We start from the raw sequence: 20,159 nt of genomic DNA on the forward strand, positions 1-20,159 counted from the left end.
GTTTTGTTTGTGTGTGGGGGTGGGGACGATGTTTTGAAGATCCCATCCCTTCCCATATCCGATCTGGGGCTTTTTTGACCCGATTCTGATGAAGGAACAGAAAGCTATCTGTATCAGTTTTCAGCTGACACTTCCTGCTTCCATCCATGTAATTTACTAACAAACATTGATCAATGAAGTCGGTGAATAAAATGGTAATAGACTACATATGAGGTTTTTTTGTCATCTGTAAACTTAGAAATCTAGATATCTTGCAAGTCCATGTCATGAACAACAAAAACAATCAAAAAGACAAGTGGTCCCAATTCCTGCTCTGGAGAATATCCAGTGGTACACTTCCTTCCAGCCTGAAAAACAACCACTCACCACTGTTCTCTCCTTTTTGTGTCTCAGCCAATTTTGCATTCCCCATTGGCACTGCCCTTTGACCTCATAGGTTTTACCTTTGCTTACATGCCTTTTACATTTATTTTGGTACTTTGTCAAAAGCCTTCCAAAAATGCCTATGCACATTTTCTTATTGCACCATTATCATCTAGTCTTTCAAGGATGAATGTGACCAAAGCCAAAAGGTCTGAAAACATTTTATGATGAAGAAACGTAATTATAGTATTTTCTTTGATCTGTACTGAAATGCAAATATTTCTGGGCCACTTCAAATGGATGTAATTTCTAGATTTCAAGTGGGTAGAAAAAAATCATTATTTTTCCCTTTGTTCATATTGCTGACAGGACTGTTACTAAAATCAACAAAGTGACCTAAACATTTCAGCATTCAATGAATGTAATGCAGAATGAAGTGCATACTAACAACAGAACATCACATTGCTGGATTATGTACAAGTGAAATGAAGGAAAGGACAATGGCAAACATTTTCTAATTTTAATTTGCCACGCTATTGAGAGAAATTACTGATGGGCAAAGGCTGACTTTGACATCGATGCCCACATCCCATGAACAAATGCATACATAGAGTACTCTTAAATTGTGTAACCCAGCAACAACAATAAGCATTCTAAAATTTGGTACATTGTTTTAAAGTTCACATATTAAAGATCGATATAATGTAAATAGTTGTGCAATTTATGTACCCATCAATTTCATCCAAGCTGTACAATTTCAATGGCAGATTAAGACAAATGAGCTCAGTGATAGCTCCCTGAATCAGGCATCAGCTGTACAAAGATTTAAAAGCGTAGCATCACGAGATCCAAAAGTCAGAATGCCAACAAAACTGTCAGTTCTCATCCCTGCAATTATAGATACATTAAAGAGGACAATAGATAAAACACAGGGAATAAAGCAATCGAAGGATATGCTGATTGGATGAGAAAACGCAGATGAGTCAGGTAAAATGGCCTGTTGTTATGCTGCACAGAGTTCAATATGGAAGTGTGAGGTTATTCAATTGAATTTGAGAAAAATTACAATATTTCTTAACTGAGGAGAAGCCTGCAACCTTGGAGGAGCAGGGAGATCCACACACAGGAATCGATACAAACCAGATTCAATAAGCATCAGAAACTTCAATTAGAATAACTTCACACCTGGAATTAAGTTATTGCACACCTCTGGAGCAGGTGGCAATTGAATCCAGGCCTCCTAGTCCAGAAGCAGGGACACTAATACTGCACCAGCACAGCCTTTGGGGTCAAGATAATTTCTAATCAACCTGTTGAAATGTGGTCTTGTGTATCCCTGGAGCAGGTGGGGCTTGAACCTTGACCTCCTGGCCCAGAGATAGGGACATTATCACTGTGCCACAAGAGCCTCCTTCAGAGGTCAATTTTTTTTTTCTCTTTATGTATCCAGAAGTGTTCTTACACAAATCTGAACAGTTTATTTTAGCATCACTAATCACTATGTAATTTTTTTCAAAAATCAATCACCATCAATCACCTCTATTTTCCAATTGAACTTTGGGACTGGATTGAGACTACCTGCTTTTCTTTTTGAAACCATCTGTTAATATAAAGGGGTATGGAACAAAGGCAGGAACAGTAAAGTACAGTTGAGCCAAGATCCAGTGTAATGCAGAATAGACTCGAGTGGCTGATTCTTGGACTTTTCCCATTTCCCTACATTTATCCCTGTGCATGTTCATAAGGACGCCTTATAGACCCACAAATTCTAAGGAGTCCCTGTAAATACTGCACATACTAAAGACTGCCTCTTAGTATTGATACACTCCTACACACTCCCTGGAAATGCTGTACGTAAGCAGACACCAGCTGTTAATACTGATACATACCCAGGAAAACCTGGTCATTGTTCCACTCACCTCATGGAGCTCCTATAAATGCTGGACACACTCAGAAACCACCTGTTAATATTGGCACACTCCTTAGACACTTCTTGTTAATACTGACACACTCTCGGGGATCCCTTGTAAACATATGTGATACTGATCAACAAAGTTAGCACAGACACTCTAGAAAATGTTTATTATGGGAATTCAGAAATAATCTGTGGAAGTGTTTTGTCTGAGGAGAGGTGAATATAAACTAGGGACCATCAACACCAACCCCCTTTCCCCTCCTCACTCCTGCCCATCCCAAACCCAGAAACTAGACACATAGGATGAAAACCTCTTGATTAAAGAGTTTGTCATGTTGCTTTGGGTGGATGGCTAAGGTTCAAGCTGACCATTATTCTGAAAACAATATTACAACTGTACATCTAGATATGGGTAAGAATCACAATATTCATTCACAGTCATCGTGTCTGATCAGCTGGAATACAATGGTTTATTTACAGACATTTTGTTTTCTTTTCAATTTTGTTAAAGGTTGAAATCTGACAGATCTCAATTCCATGGTGCCACTTCCTGCTTTTCTGATCTTCACCTGAGACTTTCAAACTGTTCAGTTAAGAATGAAGGGGTTCAATCAAATCCAAGCTGGGTCCAGAGAAAACACAGAGAAGTAGACAATTTCTGGATCATTCTCTGCAGAGAAGCTGAATCTAGAAAAAGGAAATTGAGGAAAATGACTAAACTCTTGCATTATGTATGGAAAAGTCTAGTATGCCACATGCCTCGCTCTTCAGATACCACTCCGCTCCAGACACATTATGGTCTTTTATTGAAACAAAAGCCCATCATTGACCCTTTCAATATTGCCTTTCAATACAATTTTCCTCCAAAAGATGTTGGCCATGTAACTGCAGCTGTAAAGATCTGGATCTGTCAATGTATAGAAGCTCTTCACATTGCAAGATATCCACCAGACAAGGTCTCACAACCACCCTGTTCTGTATTCCCCCCCTGTGGTGTAAAATTATGTCCCAATACATGTGTGAATCATAATGTAACACATGTATTGGGCCAAGCAGTGGAATGTGGTGAAACGGTTAAAAATTATGTCCCAATACATGTGTGAATCTAACCGGAATGGAGGTGTTGCTTAGTCCCGTGTGAATCTTATTACACACCTCCCCGTGTGAATCTTCTTATCTGTATGTAACCAGAATGGAATGTGTTTTTTAGCCTTGCTCTGCTGTTCACATGAATGTTTATATCTGGAAAAGAGTATATCAGCTGGAAAAGTCTCCAGTTCGGTGAGTCTGCTCCGGGGTTACGTTTAACCGCCGAGCGTGGGTTGTTGGCAACCGCTCTACGAGAACTGACGGCTCCCAGTTCCGGTAACATGTAGAGTGAGTATAAGCCAGACCCGTTGTAAGTATGAGACCTGGTTGTGGCGACGCTGCGGGGAATAAAATGCTCATATTCTAGCAGACTCGCCTCTTGGTCGTTTGTTCTGTGTCAGACTACTCTCCTACGAACCTGACCTTGAGAATTTTTTAAAACACCCCCCCGCCCTCACCCCGATATATATACACACACACACTAATTGAGCAAGAGTTTTTTTATGCAGATAAGTACAAAATTCTAGGTCCCCAGGCATCACTTATTGCACCCTGATGTATCCTTCCCATAAACCCATCCCCAACCCTGATTCCGTATCCCTGGGAGGGAAACCCAATAACACCCACAAAACTTAAACCTTCAAAATATTTTCCAAAAAGTGATATGAAATCGAAATATGTTTTTGGAATTTCCAAATTATTATTACTCACTCATGATAAAAACTTCAAATTCCAGGAATATTTTATTTCAAAGACCTTGTAAGGGAATCTACTTCACAGGGTATCAATTCACTCCGAATGCTGAATGATATCCCTGTCCAGCTGTGAAGAGAAAGCAAGAATAAACACAGTCAATCAGTGCCTATGCCCTGTGCTGTCTGTATCTCATTTCTAATTCACACCATATTTGTCTGTGCACCATGACTGTCTGCATTCATGTGTTCTCCCACTTTTGTTTGTATCCCATTTCTGTCTCCATCCTTTCCTGTGTCCCATGTCTGTCTGCACTCTACATCTGTCTTCTTTCCCCCATATCTGTTTGTGTTCCACGTCTACTTGATTCCCATATCATGTGAGAGAAAGTGAGGGCTGCAGATGCTGGAGATCAGAGCTGAAAATGTGTTGCTGGAAAAGCGCAGCAGGTCAGGCAGCATCCAAGGAGCAGGAGAATCGACGTTTCGGGCATAAGCAAAGGGTTTATGCCCGAAATGTCAATTCTCCTGCTCCTTGGATGCTGCCTGACCTGCTGCGCTTTTCCAGCAACACATTTTCAGCTCCCATATCATGTGTCCAATTTTCAAAGTACACCCAATGCCTGTCTGTCAGTCTGAGTGAATCTACTGGGTAGTGTATGGGGTAAATAGGTCAGATCCCTTTTCATGTCATGCCTGATGGGCCTCCTGCTCCCCTTACCACAATAGATGTGAGGTCAATAACACTCTTGGAAAATGGATAATGGTTGTCTACTGCTTTTACTGATTAGACAGGTCAGTACATACTGCAATTCGTGATTGGACAAAGAGTCAGTACCTTCTCATGCTCTGTGGTGAGCAGGTCATTCACTTCCTCGTGCCATCCCAACATCTCGGAAAATTTCTTCACTCCTGATACAATATCCCCCAGTTCCACAACATCATTGACTCTCAGTGGATTCCGAGTGATTGATCCCACCAAATCCTGGTTGAAGAGGACCCGAGGAACAGATTCCCTCACCATCTCCGACAAACTTGCAAATGGCTCCACCTGAAAGAGTCTGACTGGTTTAAATGACCAGATACAATCTGCTTCAATTAATCATTGTCACTCGCAGTCCCTGTTAATCACTAACCACTCAGCTCTCATTGCACATCCCTCAAACCTCACTCCCCACCTCTTTGACCACAACCTTATACACCACACTCACCCAACACTCTATCAGCCTTTGTTCTTAGACTCAATCTTCAGTATCCCCATTTCTCCTACTCCTCAAACTCAACAGCTTACCACTCCATTTCCCCTCAACTTAAAAATCCATGTCCTGCATTTACAGCTTTAACAGAGAAAGTGCATTTTAAATGTTACAATCAGGCTGAGTCTCGTTGTTCTCCATCATTTCACCTTGAACTGTTGCCATCCAGGTTTCCAGAACCTCAGGAAATCTGACAGCCTCATTCAGGAGGAGAGGTGTATACCTCCATATCTGGTGACTGTAACTCAATTTATCATGACCTCTACTCCAGCCACAATCTTTCTCACAAGGCTTTGAACACCCAGAACTGAAGCCACCCTTCTCATCCCCATCACCTCAAGATCCCAGGATTGACAGCATCCACTGAATCAATTCGTATTCCCTTCTTGTTATCACTCAACCCCACATTGCATCACTTTATTAACCCCCCCACAACAATCAAACCCTCTTGATTGAAGACCATTATCTCCTGCTCCCTTTCCCAGTCTTGGACTTGGTCCTTCAGCCTCCCATGGACTGGTTGCCCAGACAATGGGGCAAGACTTATCAATCAGTTGGGTTCCAGGTTGAAACTGATCAGTGATGTCACATAAAGCCTGAGGTTAAAACTCCCAGTGGCTTCAGGACAGTTGAAATTCAGGGCTTGAATCAGAACTGAAAAATAGGGCTAATGTTTTAATGTAACAGATGATCATGCAGATGGACACAGATATAAGGTTCACGTAGAACACAGAACATTACAGCGCAGTACAGACCTTTTGGCCCTTAATGTTGTGCTGACCTGTGACACCAACCTTCTATCCTACACTATTCTACCCATGCCCATATGCCTATCCAATGACCATTTAAATGCTCTTCATGTTGGCAAGTCTACTACTGTTGCTACTAATATTGCAGGCAATACGTTCCACGTCCTACTACTCTCTGAGTAAAGAAATTACCTCTGACATCTGTCCTACATCTATCATTCCTCAGTTTAAAGCTATGTCCCCTCGTGCTAGCCATCGCCATCCAAGGAAGAAGGCTCTCTGTCCAATCTATCTAACCCTCTGATTATCTTTAATGTCTCAATTAAGTCAGTCCCCCACCTTCTCTCTAGTGAAAACAGCCTCAAGTCCCTCAGCTTTTCCTCATAAGACCTTTCCTCCATACCAGGCAACATCCTAGTAAATCTCCTCTGAACCCTTTCCAAAGCTTCCACATCTTTCTTATAATGCGGTGACCAGAATTGCACGTAAAACTCCAAATGTGGCCACACCAGAGTTTTGTACAGCTGCAGCATGATCTCATGGTTCCAAATTTCAATCTCTCTACCAATAAAAGCTAATACACCATATGCCTTCTTAATAACCCTATCAACCTGGATGGCAACTTCCAAGGATCTGTGTACTTGGACACCGAGATCTCTCTACTCATCTACACTACCAAGAATCTTACCATTAGCGCAGTACTCTGTATTCCTGTATTCCTCCTTCTAAAGTGAATCACCTCACACTTTCTGCACTAAATTCCATTTGCCGTCTCTCAGCCCAGCTCTGCAGCTTATCTATGTCTCTCTGTAACCTATACCATCCTTCGTCACTAGCACTTGCAGAGATTCGGAGGAATCAGAGATTCCTAAGCTCAGAATCCAAAGAGGACAAATATAATTAGAATTTGAGAGGTCAGTAATTGCCAGTACGGAATGGATGGGTGAAATGGCTGCTTCTCATGTTTTAACTCCCAAGATGTTTCCTGTATCAGAGCTGTATCGTGTGCAAAGATTATATAAGGGTAAGGTGAAGGGAGTCAAGGACAATGTTTATTCAACCGAGTCTGAGGTCTAGGTTAAAAGAGTAGGTAACAGGATCAAAATATATGGTTAGATATGGGGTTAGGGAGCATAATTTAGGATCAAAAGAGTAAGGAAAGGATCTGGGATACAGGCTCAGATGCCATGATCAAAAATAACTGGACAGTGAAAATGGCTACATGACCTGAATCATAGTCACACAACAGAAAAAAGTTTCAACTGTGTTCAAGAATTATTTAACCAAGAGAGGTTTCACAATCACATCTTTGTGTGTTCACTTTTCAGAATGGTCATTTGATAGGAATACTGACTGGTGTTTTTGGCTCCCTTCCTGAACAGGATATTGGCTGAATTCAGCTCATTCACAACATATCCCATCCTTCCACAAACACTAATGTGTACAGAAGTCAAAAGGTATTCCCCGTCATCCTCACCCTCCATGACTCCACTCACTGATACATTTCAATTCAAATCCCTGCCCTCATGAAGAAGATTTCCCAGATTCTACCTGGAAGTTTGATCTGAATTTTGTTCTCAAGGTTTTTGCAATGGGACTAGAACCTATAGCTTCTGAGCTAGAATAGACAGTGTTATAAAATGCATTGTGGCTGATCACTGAGATCAAGACAGAGATTCTATAGGAAAAAGACGATGTTCCTTTCCCAGGAAATTCCCAACAACTTTCCACCCTAATTTACAGTCTTTACCAGTCAGAGCCGTGCCAATGTCTGAACAATATCCAGTCAGTATCTCACCTCAAGTGATGTTCCCAGGATAATGAGCAGGTCTGCAAAAGGAAAATCAATGATGTACTGATGGAACTTTGCAGGCAGCTGTTCCCCAAAAAAGATAATGTCAGGTTTTATGACCCCAAAGCAGGAAGGGCAGTGAGGCACCTTCCTTTCCATGATATCTCCCTGCAAACCAAACATCGGGAACAAAAGAGTTAGGAACACATGAACACTCAAAACATCATACAATATAGTTACTTCACCAGTCAGATCAAACTTCACCCTTCACTACCCTCCCATCTTGGTCTCCCTCACCCAATCACCTCTCCAGTCCACATCCCTTATCCCTGACCCCATTACCCCTCACACCTCTCCTTGCATCCTGCTCACCCCTGACACACTTCACACCATTTCCCATTCTCTTTACATTATTACCCCTCCCCCTCATGCCCTTGGTTCCTCACCCCCTCCTCATATAACCCATGCCCTGTCCTTTCACTCCCCACACAATTGCCCTTGCACTTCTTCATCTGTCACCTGATTACCATTTACAAACCTCCAATTTAGTGCCCTCATTATCTCCCAACCTGCATCTTCCACCCCATTCATCTCACTCACATTTATCCTTTCTTAAGGCCATAAGACATCGAGGTGGAATTCAGGCCCATCGAGTTCACTCCACCATTCAATCATGGCTGATGGGCATTTCAACGCCACTTAGCCGCACTCTCCCTGTATCCCTTAATTCCTTGCAAGATTAAGAATTTATCAATCTCTGCGTTGAAGACATTTAACGCCCTGACCTCCACTGCACTCCAAGATAATGAATTCCATAGGTCCACCACTCTCTGGCTGAAGAAATGTCTCATTTCCATCTTAAATTGAACCATCTAATTCGAAGGTTGTGCCCACAGGTCCTAGTATCCCCACCTGACGGAAACAAATTCCCAGCATTCACCCTTTCTAAGTCATGCCTTAGTGCTTCACCTGCTCACCCCCTCCCTTACCATCTCACAGAGGGCATCCCTCTCACTGCATATGCCCATCCCTCTAATACCCATTCTCCTTCACTCCTCATCTTCCCCCATTTCCCTTTCTCCTTTATTTCTCATCATCTTCCTTCCTATTTCCCCCCACACTCCAAGGATTGCAGCAGTTCAAGGAAGCAGCTCACCATATCTTCACAAAGACCAGCAGGGATAAATAGGTGAGAACGTTTGAGTTCAACTGATGTAGATTACACATGAGCTGTATTTGAGGCGCTAATCAGAAGGCTGGTGATTCTTAGACTATTTAAAATGCTGGACAAACACTGACAGTGAGACACTGAATTATTTGTAAATCAGGTCAGGATCAGTGTCTGGGGTGGATGGAGCTCAGGGGTTGGGGTTAGTGTCCATGATGTGAATCAGGGTCAGCATCCAGGAGGGATTGCAGTCCATGTCCAGAGATTGTAGTCAGAGTCCAGGGGATCACGGTCAGAGTCCAGGGGAGACTGAAGTAAGTGTTCAGGAATATATAATAGTTTGGCTTCAGTAATATTTCACCACCTGAAGTCACTCACCCTCAGCTGTTCCCAGGAGAAGTTCTCCATGCATACGGTACACGTTGCTGTAGCAAAAGTTCCATGAGCTTCCACCAATTGCTCCGGTGGGATTCCAGCCACTGAAATGATAGGCGAGAGAAAGCAGTCACTGAGGGATGAAAAGATGCACAGCAGATATCCTTGCCCTTCCTGGGGTTCAAAGCTTCGGACTCCCTTAAGGATCCAATTACCAAACCATCTGCTGAGTTTGGATAGGAGACTATTAAATTGAGGGGCATCACAACCAATTTCCTGTTTTCGCTCAGTGTCCATACAGACAGATTCTGTGGACAGTGGTCAGCAGGGGATTTTTGGACAGTGGCGACCTGATTCAAATAGAACACTGAAAAAGGGTTCTGAATATACTCAAAGGATTTTAAACCTAACAAGGCACTGGAGAAAGAGTGGGAATAATTGAATTGCTCTTTCAGTCATCACAGGTTCGATGTTTCAAATGGCCTCATTCTGTATTGTAGCATTCTATAATTCACTGACTGCAATTCACTATGGAGAATTTTAAAACTCATTACAGGATGACCACCGTATCTGCAGAGTCCAGTTACCACAGTGTCAGTTGCCCGTGGCCCAAACATATTACTTGGAACATTCTAGAACCAGGGACCATCGGGCTGCTGGGGAAGTAAATTTCCTGTAGAAATGAATGGGTTCGCTACTATCTGCAGTATCAGGCATCCGCGGTAGATCATGGAACTTATCTCCTGCAGGTACAGGGGGATGACTGTAATTCAACATGATAAATTCAAAAATTCCATCATTATAATTCAATATGGCGAATTCTATAACTTACTGTCTATAATTCAATATATTGAATTCTATAACTCAGTGACTATAATTCAAAATGGCAAATACCATAATTAACTGACTATAATTCAATATGGTAAATTCTAAAGCTCACTTACTATCATTCAATGTGGTGAATTTTATAGTTCATGTTTTTAATTCAGTATATTTTTATAACTCACTAGAAGCCCAGCACAGTAATAATAGTCACAGTACACATTGCACAGAACATGGTCATTCAGCCAGGTCCCTGTAAAGCAATCCAGTCAGTCCGATTCTTCCATAGCACTGGGTATTTCCTTCCCTCAAGCGCCCATCCAATACCTTTCTGGAATAGTTTATTTTCGAAGTTGCTTTATGTACAAGAGCTCCAGCAAAGTCACAAGTCTGTTGACTTGTTCTCTAACTGCCTACTGCAGAAGTGTGGGCAACAGCTCATTGTAACATGGGTACTCATATTGCCCCAGTGCTGTTTGAGAGTTAGAAAGTAGCAAGAGGAAGACACTATTCAGCCTCTGAACCCGTTATACAGGAAAGAGCAGTTCACCCATCTCTTTAAGCCCATTACATTGGAACAGGAGCAGATCATTCAGCTCCTCGAGCCTGCATATACATTAACAGGGAAGGCCACTCCGATCCTTCAGCTTGTTATATAGGAACACAAGGAAGCTGTTCATTCCCTTGAGCGGTTACATTGAGCCAGAGAAGGCCACTCAGCTCTCAGGATTGCTCTGAAATTCTATCTGAAAATGGCTGATTTACTCTTCAATTATACTTACTGCCCATCGTTCCATGCGAGCCCCTTTCCCAAAACCAGCTTTGAAAGCTCCAATTGTTTCTAGTATCCACGGACATTTGAAAGACAGTCCCACATTTCAACTACCCTTTGGAAAACATCCTTCCTGATTTCATTTCTAAATCCCTAGGTTCTATTTCATTATTTTTCCAACACTCAAATCTGCTTACTGCGTTCCAGGCCATCAATGTTCTGAGTGTACATTCGTTGCAGTAACTTTTTATGGTGTAAAACTCTGACAAAGTAGTGTGTGTAGTTGGGTTTGCAGTTTCCAGGATAGAGCTGCTTGGCCAGAGCAAAGAAAGGCTTTGGATTGTGGGAAAAGTAATTGATTTCAAAGATGGCTTCTGGATATGGGATGTTGTATTGCTGTAGGTTGTCATAGAGCCCACTGCCTGGTGACCTGAATAGGTAACAATGGAAATGAATATTAAAACAGTTAATATCAATTACAAGGATTATTCTAACCTGCCATTTTATCCATTTCATTAGAACATCACAGCAACAAATCAGAACACAATGATCTTTAATTAACATTTCCAGAATGAAGGAGAAAGCCAATCATTTGTTGCTGTTCTTTCTGACCTGGGGATGAAAGGGGAGAAAGCAATCATTTGTTACTTTTTTTAGATTATCCAGAGTGTGGAAAGAGGCCATTCAGCCCAACAGGTCCACACTGACCCTCTGAGTAACCCACCCAGACCCATTTCCCTCTGACTAATGCACCTAACATTATGGGCAATTTAGTGTGGCCAATTCACATCTTTGGATTGTGGGAGGAAACCGGAGCACCCGGAAGAAACCCAAGCAGGCAGGGGAGAACGTGCAAATTCCACACAGATAGTCACCTGAGGCAGGAATCGAACTTGGATCCCTAGCACTGTGAGGCTAACCACTGAGCCACCGTGCCGCCCCCAGTTTTGAGACAATAATTGGTTCACATTGAGCATTTAATCTTTACTTGAACCAAATCTCTGCAGAAATACCCGAGCAGGTGAGTCATGTGTTGATGACCCTGAGATAATTTGAGAAATAAGTGTTTCAGTCTCCCTGGGATAGAAATTTGGTCTTTTCTCACAAGGATGAAATTATCGAGAGAACCTGCAGACATCAACAGAGAGGGTAGCACTTGATCAACACTAGACCAGAGTCCATTGAAATGACAGAGATTGCAGCAGCAGGAGTTACCATGAGGGAGCAGAATTGGCAGACAAGGATGTGACAAGAAAAGATTTACAAGGATGTTGCCAGAGTTGGAGGATTTGAGGTATAGGGAGAGGTTGAATAAGCTCGGGCTGTTTTCCCTGGAGCGTCAGAGGCTGAGGGTGACCTTATAGAGATTTATAAAATCATGACGTGGATGGATAGGAAATATAGATAACGTCTTTTCCCTGGGGTGGGGGATTCCAGAACTAGGAGAGCACAGGTTTAGGTGAGAGAGGAAAGATATAAAAGAAAGCTAAGGGGCAACGTTTTCATGGAGAGGGTGGTACGTGTATGGAATGAGCAGCCAGAGGAAGTGGTGGAGGCTGGTATAATTGCAACATTTAAAAGGCATCTGGATGGGTATATGGAGAGGAAGGGTTTGGAGGGATATGGGCTAGATGCTGGCAGGTGGGACTAGATTTGGTTGGGATATCTGGTCGGCATGGACAAATTGGACTGAAGGGTCTGTTTCCATGCTGTACATCTCTATGACTCTATGACATGCTGCTGCTGACTGCTGTGCACAGAAGGTTAGAGCTGCTGCGTATGTGCAGCTCCAAGGGAATGTTAACCAATCCTCTCACTTACTGACCTGAGCTCGGAAAATGTCATTGAGTGAAAGGCTCTCTCTAGAAATAGTGTGAGGAACAACCTTATTCTAGTAGGCAGAGATTATCTGAAACAAAAAGAAATTGGTCGAGAAACTTAGCAAGTGTGGCAGCATCTTTGGAGAAAAAGCAAAGTTAACATTTCAAGTCCAGTGATCTTTCTTCAGAACTCACAGCAGCAGGGGAGGAGGGGGAAGAGTAAGCGGATAGGTGAGCCCCAGGTCTGCCTGTCTCTTTATGGGTATATGGAACATTCCTTGTTCCAGTTTTACTTGGGTCACTTCCCACAACTCTTTCTCAGGTATATCAGTGACATCATTGGTGCTGCATCTTTGTCTTATTTAGAGTTGAAAAGGTTTATCAATTTCACTTCCAATTTCTACCCTGCTCTCGCCTTCACCTTTGTCCATCTCTGGCTCTTCCCTTCTCTTTCCAACATCTCTGTTTCCATTTCTGAAGATAAGCTGGCAACCAATACCCACTAAAAACCATATGATTCCCACAGTTACCTGGAGGTTACATCCTCACACCTGACCTCCTGTAAGGACTCCAACACATTCTCCCAGTTTCTCTATTTCCATTGCAAACATTATGATTACGACACTTTCTGCAGGGGAGGGCCTCAGAAATTCCCACCCTTTTCCTCACCCAAGGACTCCCCACTCCTGTGGTTATCAGGGCCCTTAGCTGTGTCCGACCCATTTCCCTCCCTTCTGCCCTCAGCTCTTCCCTCCCACAACACTGATAGGGTCGCCCTGGTCCTCAGCACCCCACCTGCACCCATACACAAAGGATCATAAGGTGCCACTTCCATCACCTCCAGCTGGATGTCACCACCTCCCTCCCCTTGTCAGTATTTTTCAGGAACCATTCCGTCCCGAACACCCAGGTCAACTGCTCCTCCACTCCCAACTCCTCCCCATACCCCCACAGCACTTTCCCATACAATCACAGAAGGTGTAACACTTGCCCGTTTATCTCCTCCCTCCTCACTATTCAAGGCCCCAGTCACACTTACAGGTAAAGCAGCAACTCATCTGCACTTCACTCAATCTAGTCCACTGTATTCACTGCTCACAATGTAGTCCCCACCACATATGGGAGACAAAACACAGATTGGATGACCACTTTGCAGATCACCTCCATTCTGTCTGTAAAAATCATCCTAAGCTTCCAGTTGCCTGCCACTGCATGTGCTCCTTGGTGAATATTTCTGACTTGGAACTGCTGCAGTGTTCCAATGAGGATCAGCGCAAGCAGGAAGAACAGTATTTCATCTTCCATTTGGGGAATATGCAGCCTTCAGGACTCAATACCAAATTCAATAATTTTAGAGCCTGAATACCATGTCCTTTACCCAAACCCACACCTTCGACTCTTTCATGCTGCTTTCAACTCAGCCAACTCACTTTCACCTACTCATGGTCCCCATTATAAGCTTTTTTCCTTCCTTAGCTTAGTACCAACTATGTGTTTGTCTGCCTAACTTTCTTTCTGTCTCTCTGGACTCTGTCTCCAACTATCTCTGCTCTCCTCCCATCCCGCCCACCCCCATCATCAGTATACATACCACCTTTACCTAGCTACTATCAGTTTTGAAGAAGAGTCATTGGACTTAAAATGTTAACTCTTGCTTTCTCTCCACATGCTCCCAGACCTGTTGACCTCTCCAGCAATTTCTGTTTTTGTTCCAGAACTTTACCTTTGGCAGCTCTTTGTTTATTTTGCACATTATCTGACTCTGACTATAATAGCTGTTTCTGAGCTTCATACAATTCAAGTATTTGATTTAGAAATACCTCTGAAGCTGTTTAATTTTGTTTCATATTTTGCCTGCATCACAGCAAAACTACTGAGCAATTAATAAGCCATTTAATTTGATAAACATATATTACTGGATTAACAAGCACTAATAAGAAGAAATAACATAAAGAGCTTTGTGAAAAATTATCTTGGCCCATAAAACCAGGAAGCAGAATCAGTTTGGGTGGATATTAAGATTAGCAAGAGTTAGAAAATGCTGACAGTCGTTTATAGGTCCTTTGACAGTAGATATACACTGAACAAAGAATTAAGCAAGAAACTATTGGCACTTAAAATAAGGGCAATGTAATAGCTGTGGAGCTGGAAGAGCACTGCAGGTCAGACAGCATCCGAGGAGCAGGAAAGTCAACATTTTGGCCGAAACTCTTCATCAGGACTGGTTTGTGTCTGGAGGTTACGGGAGAGTTTGGCGTACTTATGTTCCTTGATGTCTGATAGAATGGAGGAAAGTCATTTGTTGAGGGTTGGATCCTTCTGAGAATAAAGAAAAGTGGACATCCTCTGCAGGTCTGGGAGAGAGAGGCCCTGAATTGGAGCAAAGCTGACTGCAGGGAGCAAATGTGTCACTGCATGGCATAGTGTGTGGAGCTGAGAATCCACAGGGAGGATTGTTTCTGGAGGTACTGTAAATAGCGGATGTCACGGTTGGGTCCAAATTGTGAAGGTCTGAAGGTTATTTGGAGTCTGTGGGGGATAGGTCAGCTGCGTAGACAAACACTGAGGAAGGAGGCATGGCTGTAGTAGTGAGATTGCTTCAGAGAGTGGTTGAAGAGCTTCAGGGCAAAGGAATTAACCTGGGGGATCACAGTGGGAGACAGACTCACTGAGCTCTCTTCAGAGGGAGGAGAACATTTCTTCAAGGTAGGCATCCTTAGAAGAAACTTCGCAGTGTTGATTTCCAGTGACTAGGAGACAGTAAGGACTGCAGGTGCTGGAAGTCAGTCAATAGATGTGAAGCTGGAAGAGCACAGCAGGTCAGACAGCATCCGAGGAGCAGAAAAGTCAACCCTGACGAAGGGTTACGGCCCAAAACGTTGACCTTCCTGCTCCTTGGATACTGTATGACCTGCTATGCTCTGTTCCAGCTTCCCATCTATTGACTCGGACTTCCAGCATCTGCAGCCCTTACTGTCTCTTGTAATAGTTGTAGAGTATATTTATCATCATACAGACTGGCCCAATCAAACTTGCAAAAGTTGTTTGCAAGATGAGTTTATAGGATCTATTCATGACAGTTTTCTGCATCAATATTTTGTGGAACCAAATAGTGGTAAAGCTAATTTTAGATCTAGCATTGTGCAATGAAGCAGAGTTAATTACAAATATCATAGTAAAAGATCAAATGGGAAATAGTGATCATAACATAATTGAATTTCGCATAAATATACATCAGTTACAAAAAAAATTAAATCAAAACCTTGTTTTCACTGGGAGATGCTTTTGCAGCCTCAGTCCTGAGCCCTTTGTGCTGCAATATTAAAGACTGTTTTAAACAAACTCTATAGATTGCTTATCATACACATAACCCTACTATTAACCCACTGGCTAACATTCAGCTGTCAATAGACACTGAACGCTTAACTACTAGAATGGGGACCAGAGATTTATATTCCTGCTTTTGGAACTTAGTAACAGAAAGGTCCATTCAGCCCTTTGAGTCAACTCTGACATTCAACTCATGGCTGATCAGTATCAGAAATCCATCTACTTGCATTGGTTCTGTAATCCTCCATACCTCACCTAAAAAAATCTATCAATCACAACCTTGACATTTTCAATTGGTCCCCAGCTTAAAAAGCTTTTAGGAATTGAGTTTCCATGTTTCCAACAGCCTGTGTGCAAAATGACGCACCCTCTACATCAGAGGGGAAAGGAAGATGGTTCTCTGGATAACACCACAGGCCAGTCCATTTCTCATTGATACAGTTCTCATATTAACCCACATCAATTATCTGTTACTGAGTAACACTACTGGTTGCTTGGTGGTGGTCAGTTATGAGATTCCTAATGATGCCAGGGTTTGGGCATGAAAGATACCTAAAATCAGGGATTCCGCTGGGTGTACTGATCCCTGCACCCGACATCACCACAATCCTATGGCACTCCCTGTTCCGAATGAGCCTGGCGATGTCCTCCAGTGACTGCACTCTCTCACCACTTCCTTTCCCACTGAAGATGTATCGGACAAAAGATGAAGTTGGTGAACGATTCGCACAGAGGGTTCTGTAACAAAAGATAAAATACCCACATTCTATTCTGGACGATTTTAAATCTGAGTTCTACATTTGCCCTCACCTTCTGTAGGTTTCTGTGTATTCCCAGACAGCACAGCACCAAATACCAAAACCAATCAAAGTCTGGAAGTCTGAATCAGGTTAGAATAGTCAATTAAATATCAAATCAACTTCATCCTGCTTCAACATTTCCATGTTGTTGACATGCTGAGCCTCTCCGTGAGGTACAGGTAGAATTAAACTTCTGAAGGAGCGAGACAGTTTAGATACCATCTCCCTGATTTCTGTACTTAGTGCTTGTGATTTTGCTGTTAACTATTGTAAATATCATCATTATTTTAATCAAAATATTTGATCTATCGATTTCAGACAGTGTAAATACAGCTCACATATGCATGCTTCATACCTTGAAGCCTTGCTGTGTGCCTGCCTGCAGATATTGAGCCCAGCCAGGATTCCAGTTTGGAAATTTCTAATGCAGCTTTGATTAAACCATAACCATCGAGTAGCAAAGAAACTGGGCTGAGTCCAGGTGAGTCTCTGATACAATGCAAAACTCATGTTGCCAGCTGAAATAAAGACATAAAACAATTGAATTCTCATATATCACATGTGACTCAATAGATGATGTTTTTGCTTCTGAATCAGAGGTCATGGAGTCAAGCACTACTCCAAAGACTAAAGTACAAGGTGATACAATGCAGCAATGAGGCAGCACTACACTGTAGGGGGAGTAGTACTGAGGGAGTGCTGTACAGCAAAGGAGTAGTATTGAGGGAACACTGCACTGTGGGAGAAGCAGTATGAAGGGACAGCAGCAGTGTAGGAGGAGCAATACAATGGGATCATTGTATTATTAGAGTAGCAGTGCTGAGAAAGCTCTGTACGGCGGGAAAAGCAGTATTGAGAGAACATTGCACTGTGGGTGGAGCATTCTTCAGGGAGGACTGTATTGTGGGAGGAGCAGTATTGAGGGAGTGCTGTATTGTAGTAGAGGTAGGACTGAGGGAGCACTGTACTTTGGGTGGAGCAGTTCTGAGGGAGCATTGACTGTGGGATGAGCAGGACTGAGGGAGAGCAGCATTGTAAAAGTAGTAGTACAGAGGGACTGTTGCATTGTCGGAGAGGCAGTACTGAGGGAGCACTGCACTGTAGGGGGAGCAGTACTAAAGGAGCACTGTACTGTGGAAGGAGCGGGGTCCAGCAAAATTTATATAGGTGAACAGAGCTTGTGTGGGTATATAATGTTTGGGGTGGGTACATGCAAGGGGCATAGAGCTTATTGGGGATAAATACAAGGAGTACAGTCATCAAGCATACATTCTAGATGTGCAAAACACAGTGCTAGTATTTAGTGATTAGTTTAGATTTATAGCAGGTGTACCGTGCTCAGGGTGAACATATGCTGAGTTGATAGTGCTCATTATACTTATATACTGATGTGGGGTACTTGGTGTGGGTATATAGCAGGTATACACCATTCATTATGGATATATATCAAGCATGGATATATCCAATGTACAGGATTTATCAGACACATAGAATGTGCTGTGGGTGTATGCTGAGTATGCAGAGCTTTGTGTGGATAAATACATGATAAACAGACTTGGTGTGGATAAATCCAGGGCAAACATACAAACGCATGAAATCGCACAAGTGGGTCATTTACACTTTAGCCTTTTTTGCCAATCAATATGATTAAGTCTGATTGGTTTGTGTTTTGAACTCCACAATAACATCTATCCCTGAAAACCCAATTGTCTTGCCTAACAACAATCTATCTACTTCTGCCTTAAAAATGTATCAATAACCCTGTTCCAATATCTTCTCAGGCAGACAATTCTAAAATCATTCAACCTTCTGACAGAAAACATATCTCATCTATATCGAAAAAGGCACTGACTAATTTGAAAACAGAGATCCCTATTTCTGGACCAACCCTCAAAATGAAGCATCCGTTCCATGTCCGTCTTGTTAAGACCATTCAGCATCTTCCACACTTCAATCAAGGCACCCCTCACCTTTCTAAGTGGAAACATGGCCAGCCTGTCTAACATATCCTCAAAAGACATTCGGTCTGATGATCCGACCAGTCATAGAGATGTACAGCATGAAAACAAATCCTTCAGTCCAATACGTCTGCAATGACCAGATATCTTAACATAATCTAGTCCCATTTGTGAGCATTTGTCCCATATCCCTCTACACCCTTCCTATTCATATACCCATCCAGATGCCTTTTAAATGTAATTCTACCAAGACTCCACCACTTCCTCTGGCAGCTCATTCCACACATGCACCACCCACTGCACGAAATCGTTGCCCCTTAAATCTTTAACCTCACCTTAAACTTATGCCTTGTAGTTTCATACTCCTGAAACCCGGTATTAATGAATATAGTGAGCTGGTAGTGAGTTAATAAAGATAGCCTATAATACAATGTCTCATACCACCACACCTCCAATTTTGGTGTCATCTGCAATCTTACTCACTATACCTCTTATGTTCACATCCAAATCATTTAAACAAATGACAAAAAGCAGTAGACCCAGTACCGATCCTTGTGGCACACCGCTGGTCACAGGCCTCCAGTCTGAAAGGCAACCCTCCACCACCACCCTCTGTCTTTTATCTTCAATCCAGTTTTGTATCCAAATGGCTAGTTCTCCTTGTATTCCAGGTGACCTAACCTTGCCAAACAGTCTATCATGAGGAACCTTGTCGAACGCCTTACTGAAGTCCACATAGATCATGTCCCCCACTCTGCCCTCATCAATCCTCTTTGTTACTTCTTCAAACAACTCAATTAAGTTTATGAGACAAGACTGTCCACACACAAAGCCATGTTAACTATCCCTATTCAGTTTGTGCCTTTCCAAATCATGCAAGTCCCATCCCTCAAAATTTCCTCCAACAACTTGCCCACCACGGATATTTGGCTCACCTGTCTATAGTTCCCTGGCTTTTCCTCATCACCTTTCTTTAAAAGCCACACCACGTTAGCCAACCTTCAGTCTTCTGGTACATCACCTGTGACTATCGATGATACAAATATCTCAGCAAGGGACCCAGCAATCTCTTCCCTAGCTCCCTGCAGAGTTCTGGGGACAACTGATCAGGTCCCGGGATTTATCCACCTTTATGTGTTTTAAGATGTCCAGCACCATCTCCTCTGTAATAGAACATAGAACAGTACAGCACAGAACAGGCCCTTCAGCCCACGATGTTGTGCCGACCACTGATCCTCATGTATGCACCCTCAAATTT

General features: G+C 42.7%; 1 protein-coding gene across 5 annotated transcripts in view; it reads right to left on the minus strand.

Annotated features, from left to right (window-relative positions):
• Positions 1-869: 869 nt before the first annotated feature.
• LOC122557755 (NAD-dependent protein deacetylase sirtuin-3-like) overlaps positions 870-20,159 on the minus strand; it is a 23,374-nt gene continuing 4,084 nt past the window's right edge. The window contains exons 2-9 of one of the 5 annotated variants that reach the window (XM_043705713.1): positions 17,299-17,461; positions 16,696-16,881; positions 11,191-11,423; positions 9,403-9,503; positions 7,863-8,024; positions 4,898-5,110; positions 4,079-4,189; positions 870-2,965 (exon numbers count right to left, since the gene is read on the minus strand). In XM_043705713.1, the coding sequence (XP_043561648.1) occupies positions 4,157-4,189; positions 4,898-5,110; positions 7,863-8,024; positions 9,403-9,503; positions 11,191-11,423; positions 16,696-16,881; positions 17,299-17,453 (1,083 nt within the window). In that variant the 5' untranslated portion in view covers positions 17,454-17,461 and the 3' untranslated portion in view covers positions 870-2,965; positions 4,079-4,156. Of the gene's footprint in view, positions 2,966-4,078; positions 4,190-4,897; positions 5,125-7,862; positions 8,025-9,402; positions 9,504-11,190; positions 11,424-11,488; positions 11,604-16,695; positions 16,882-17,298; positions 17,462-20,159 lie in introns of those variants that run through there. The other 4 variants (XM_043705715.1, XM_043705718.1, XM_043705717.1 and 1 more) reach the window with 4 other exon arrangements.

Source organism: Chiloscyllium plagiosum, chromosome 16 (genome assembly GCF_004010195.1).
Source record: "Chiloscyllium plagiosum isolate BGI_BamShark_2017 chromosome 16, ASM401019v2, whole genome shotgun sequence".
Taxonomy (NCBI): Eukaryota; Metazoa; Chordata; class Chondrichthyes; order Orectolobiformes; family Hemiscylliidae; genus Chiloscyllium; species Chiloscyllium plagiosum.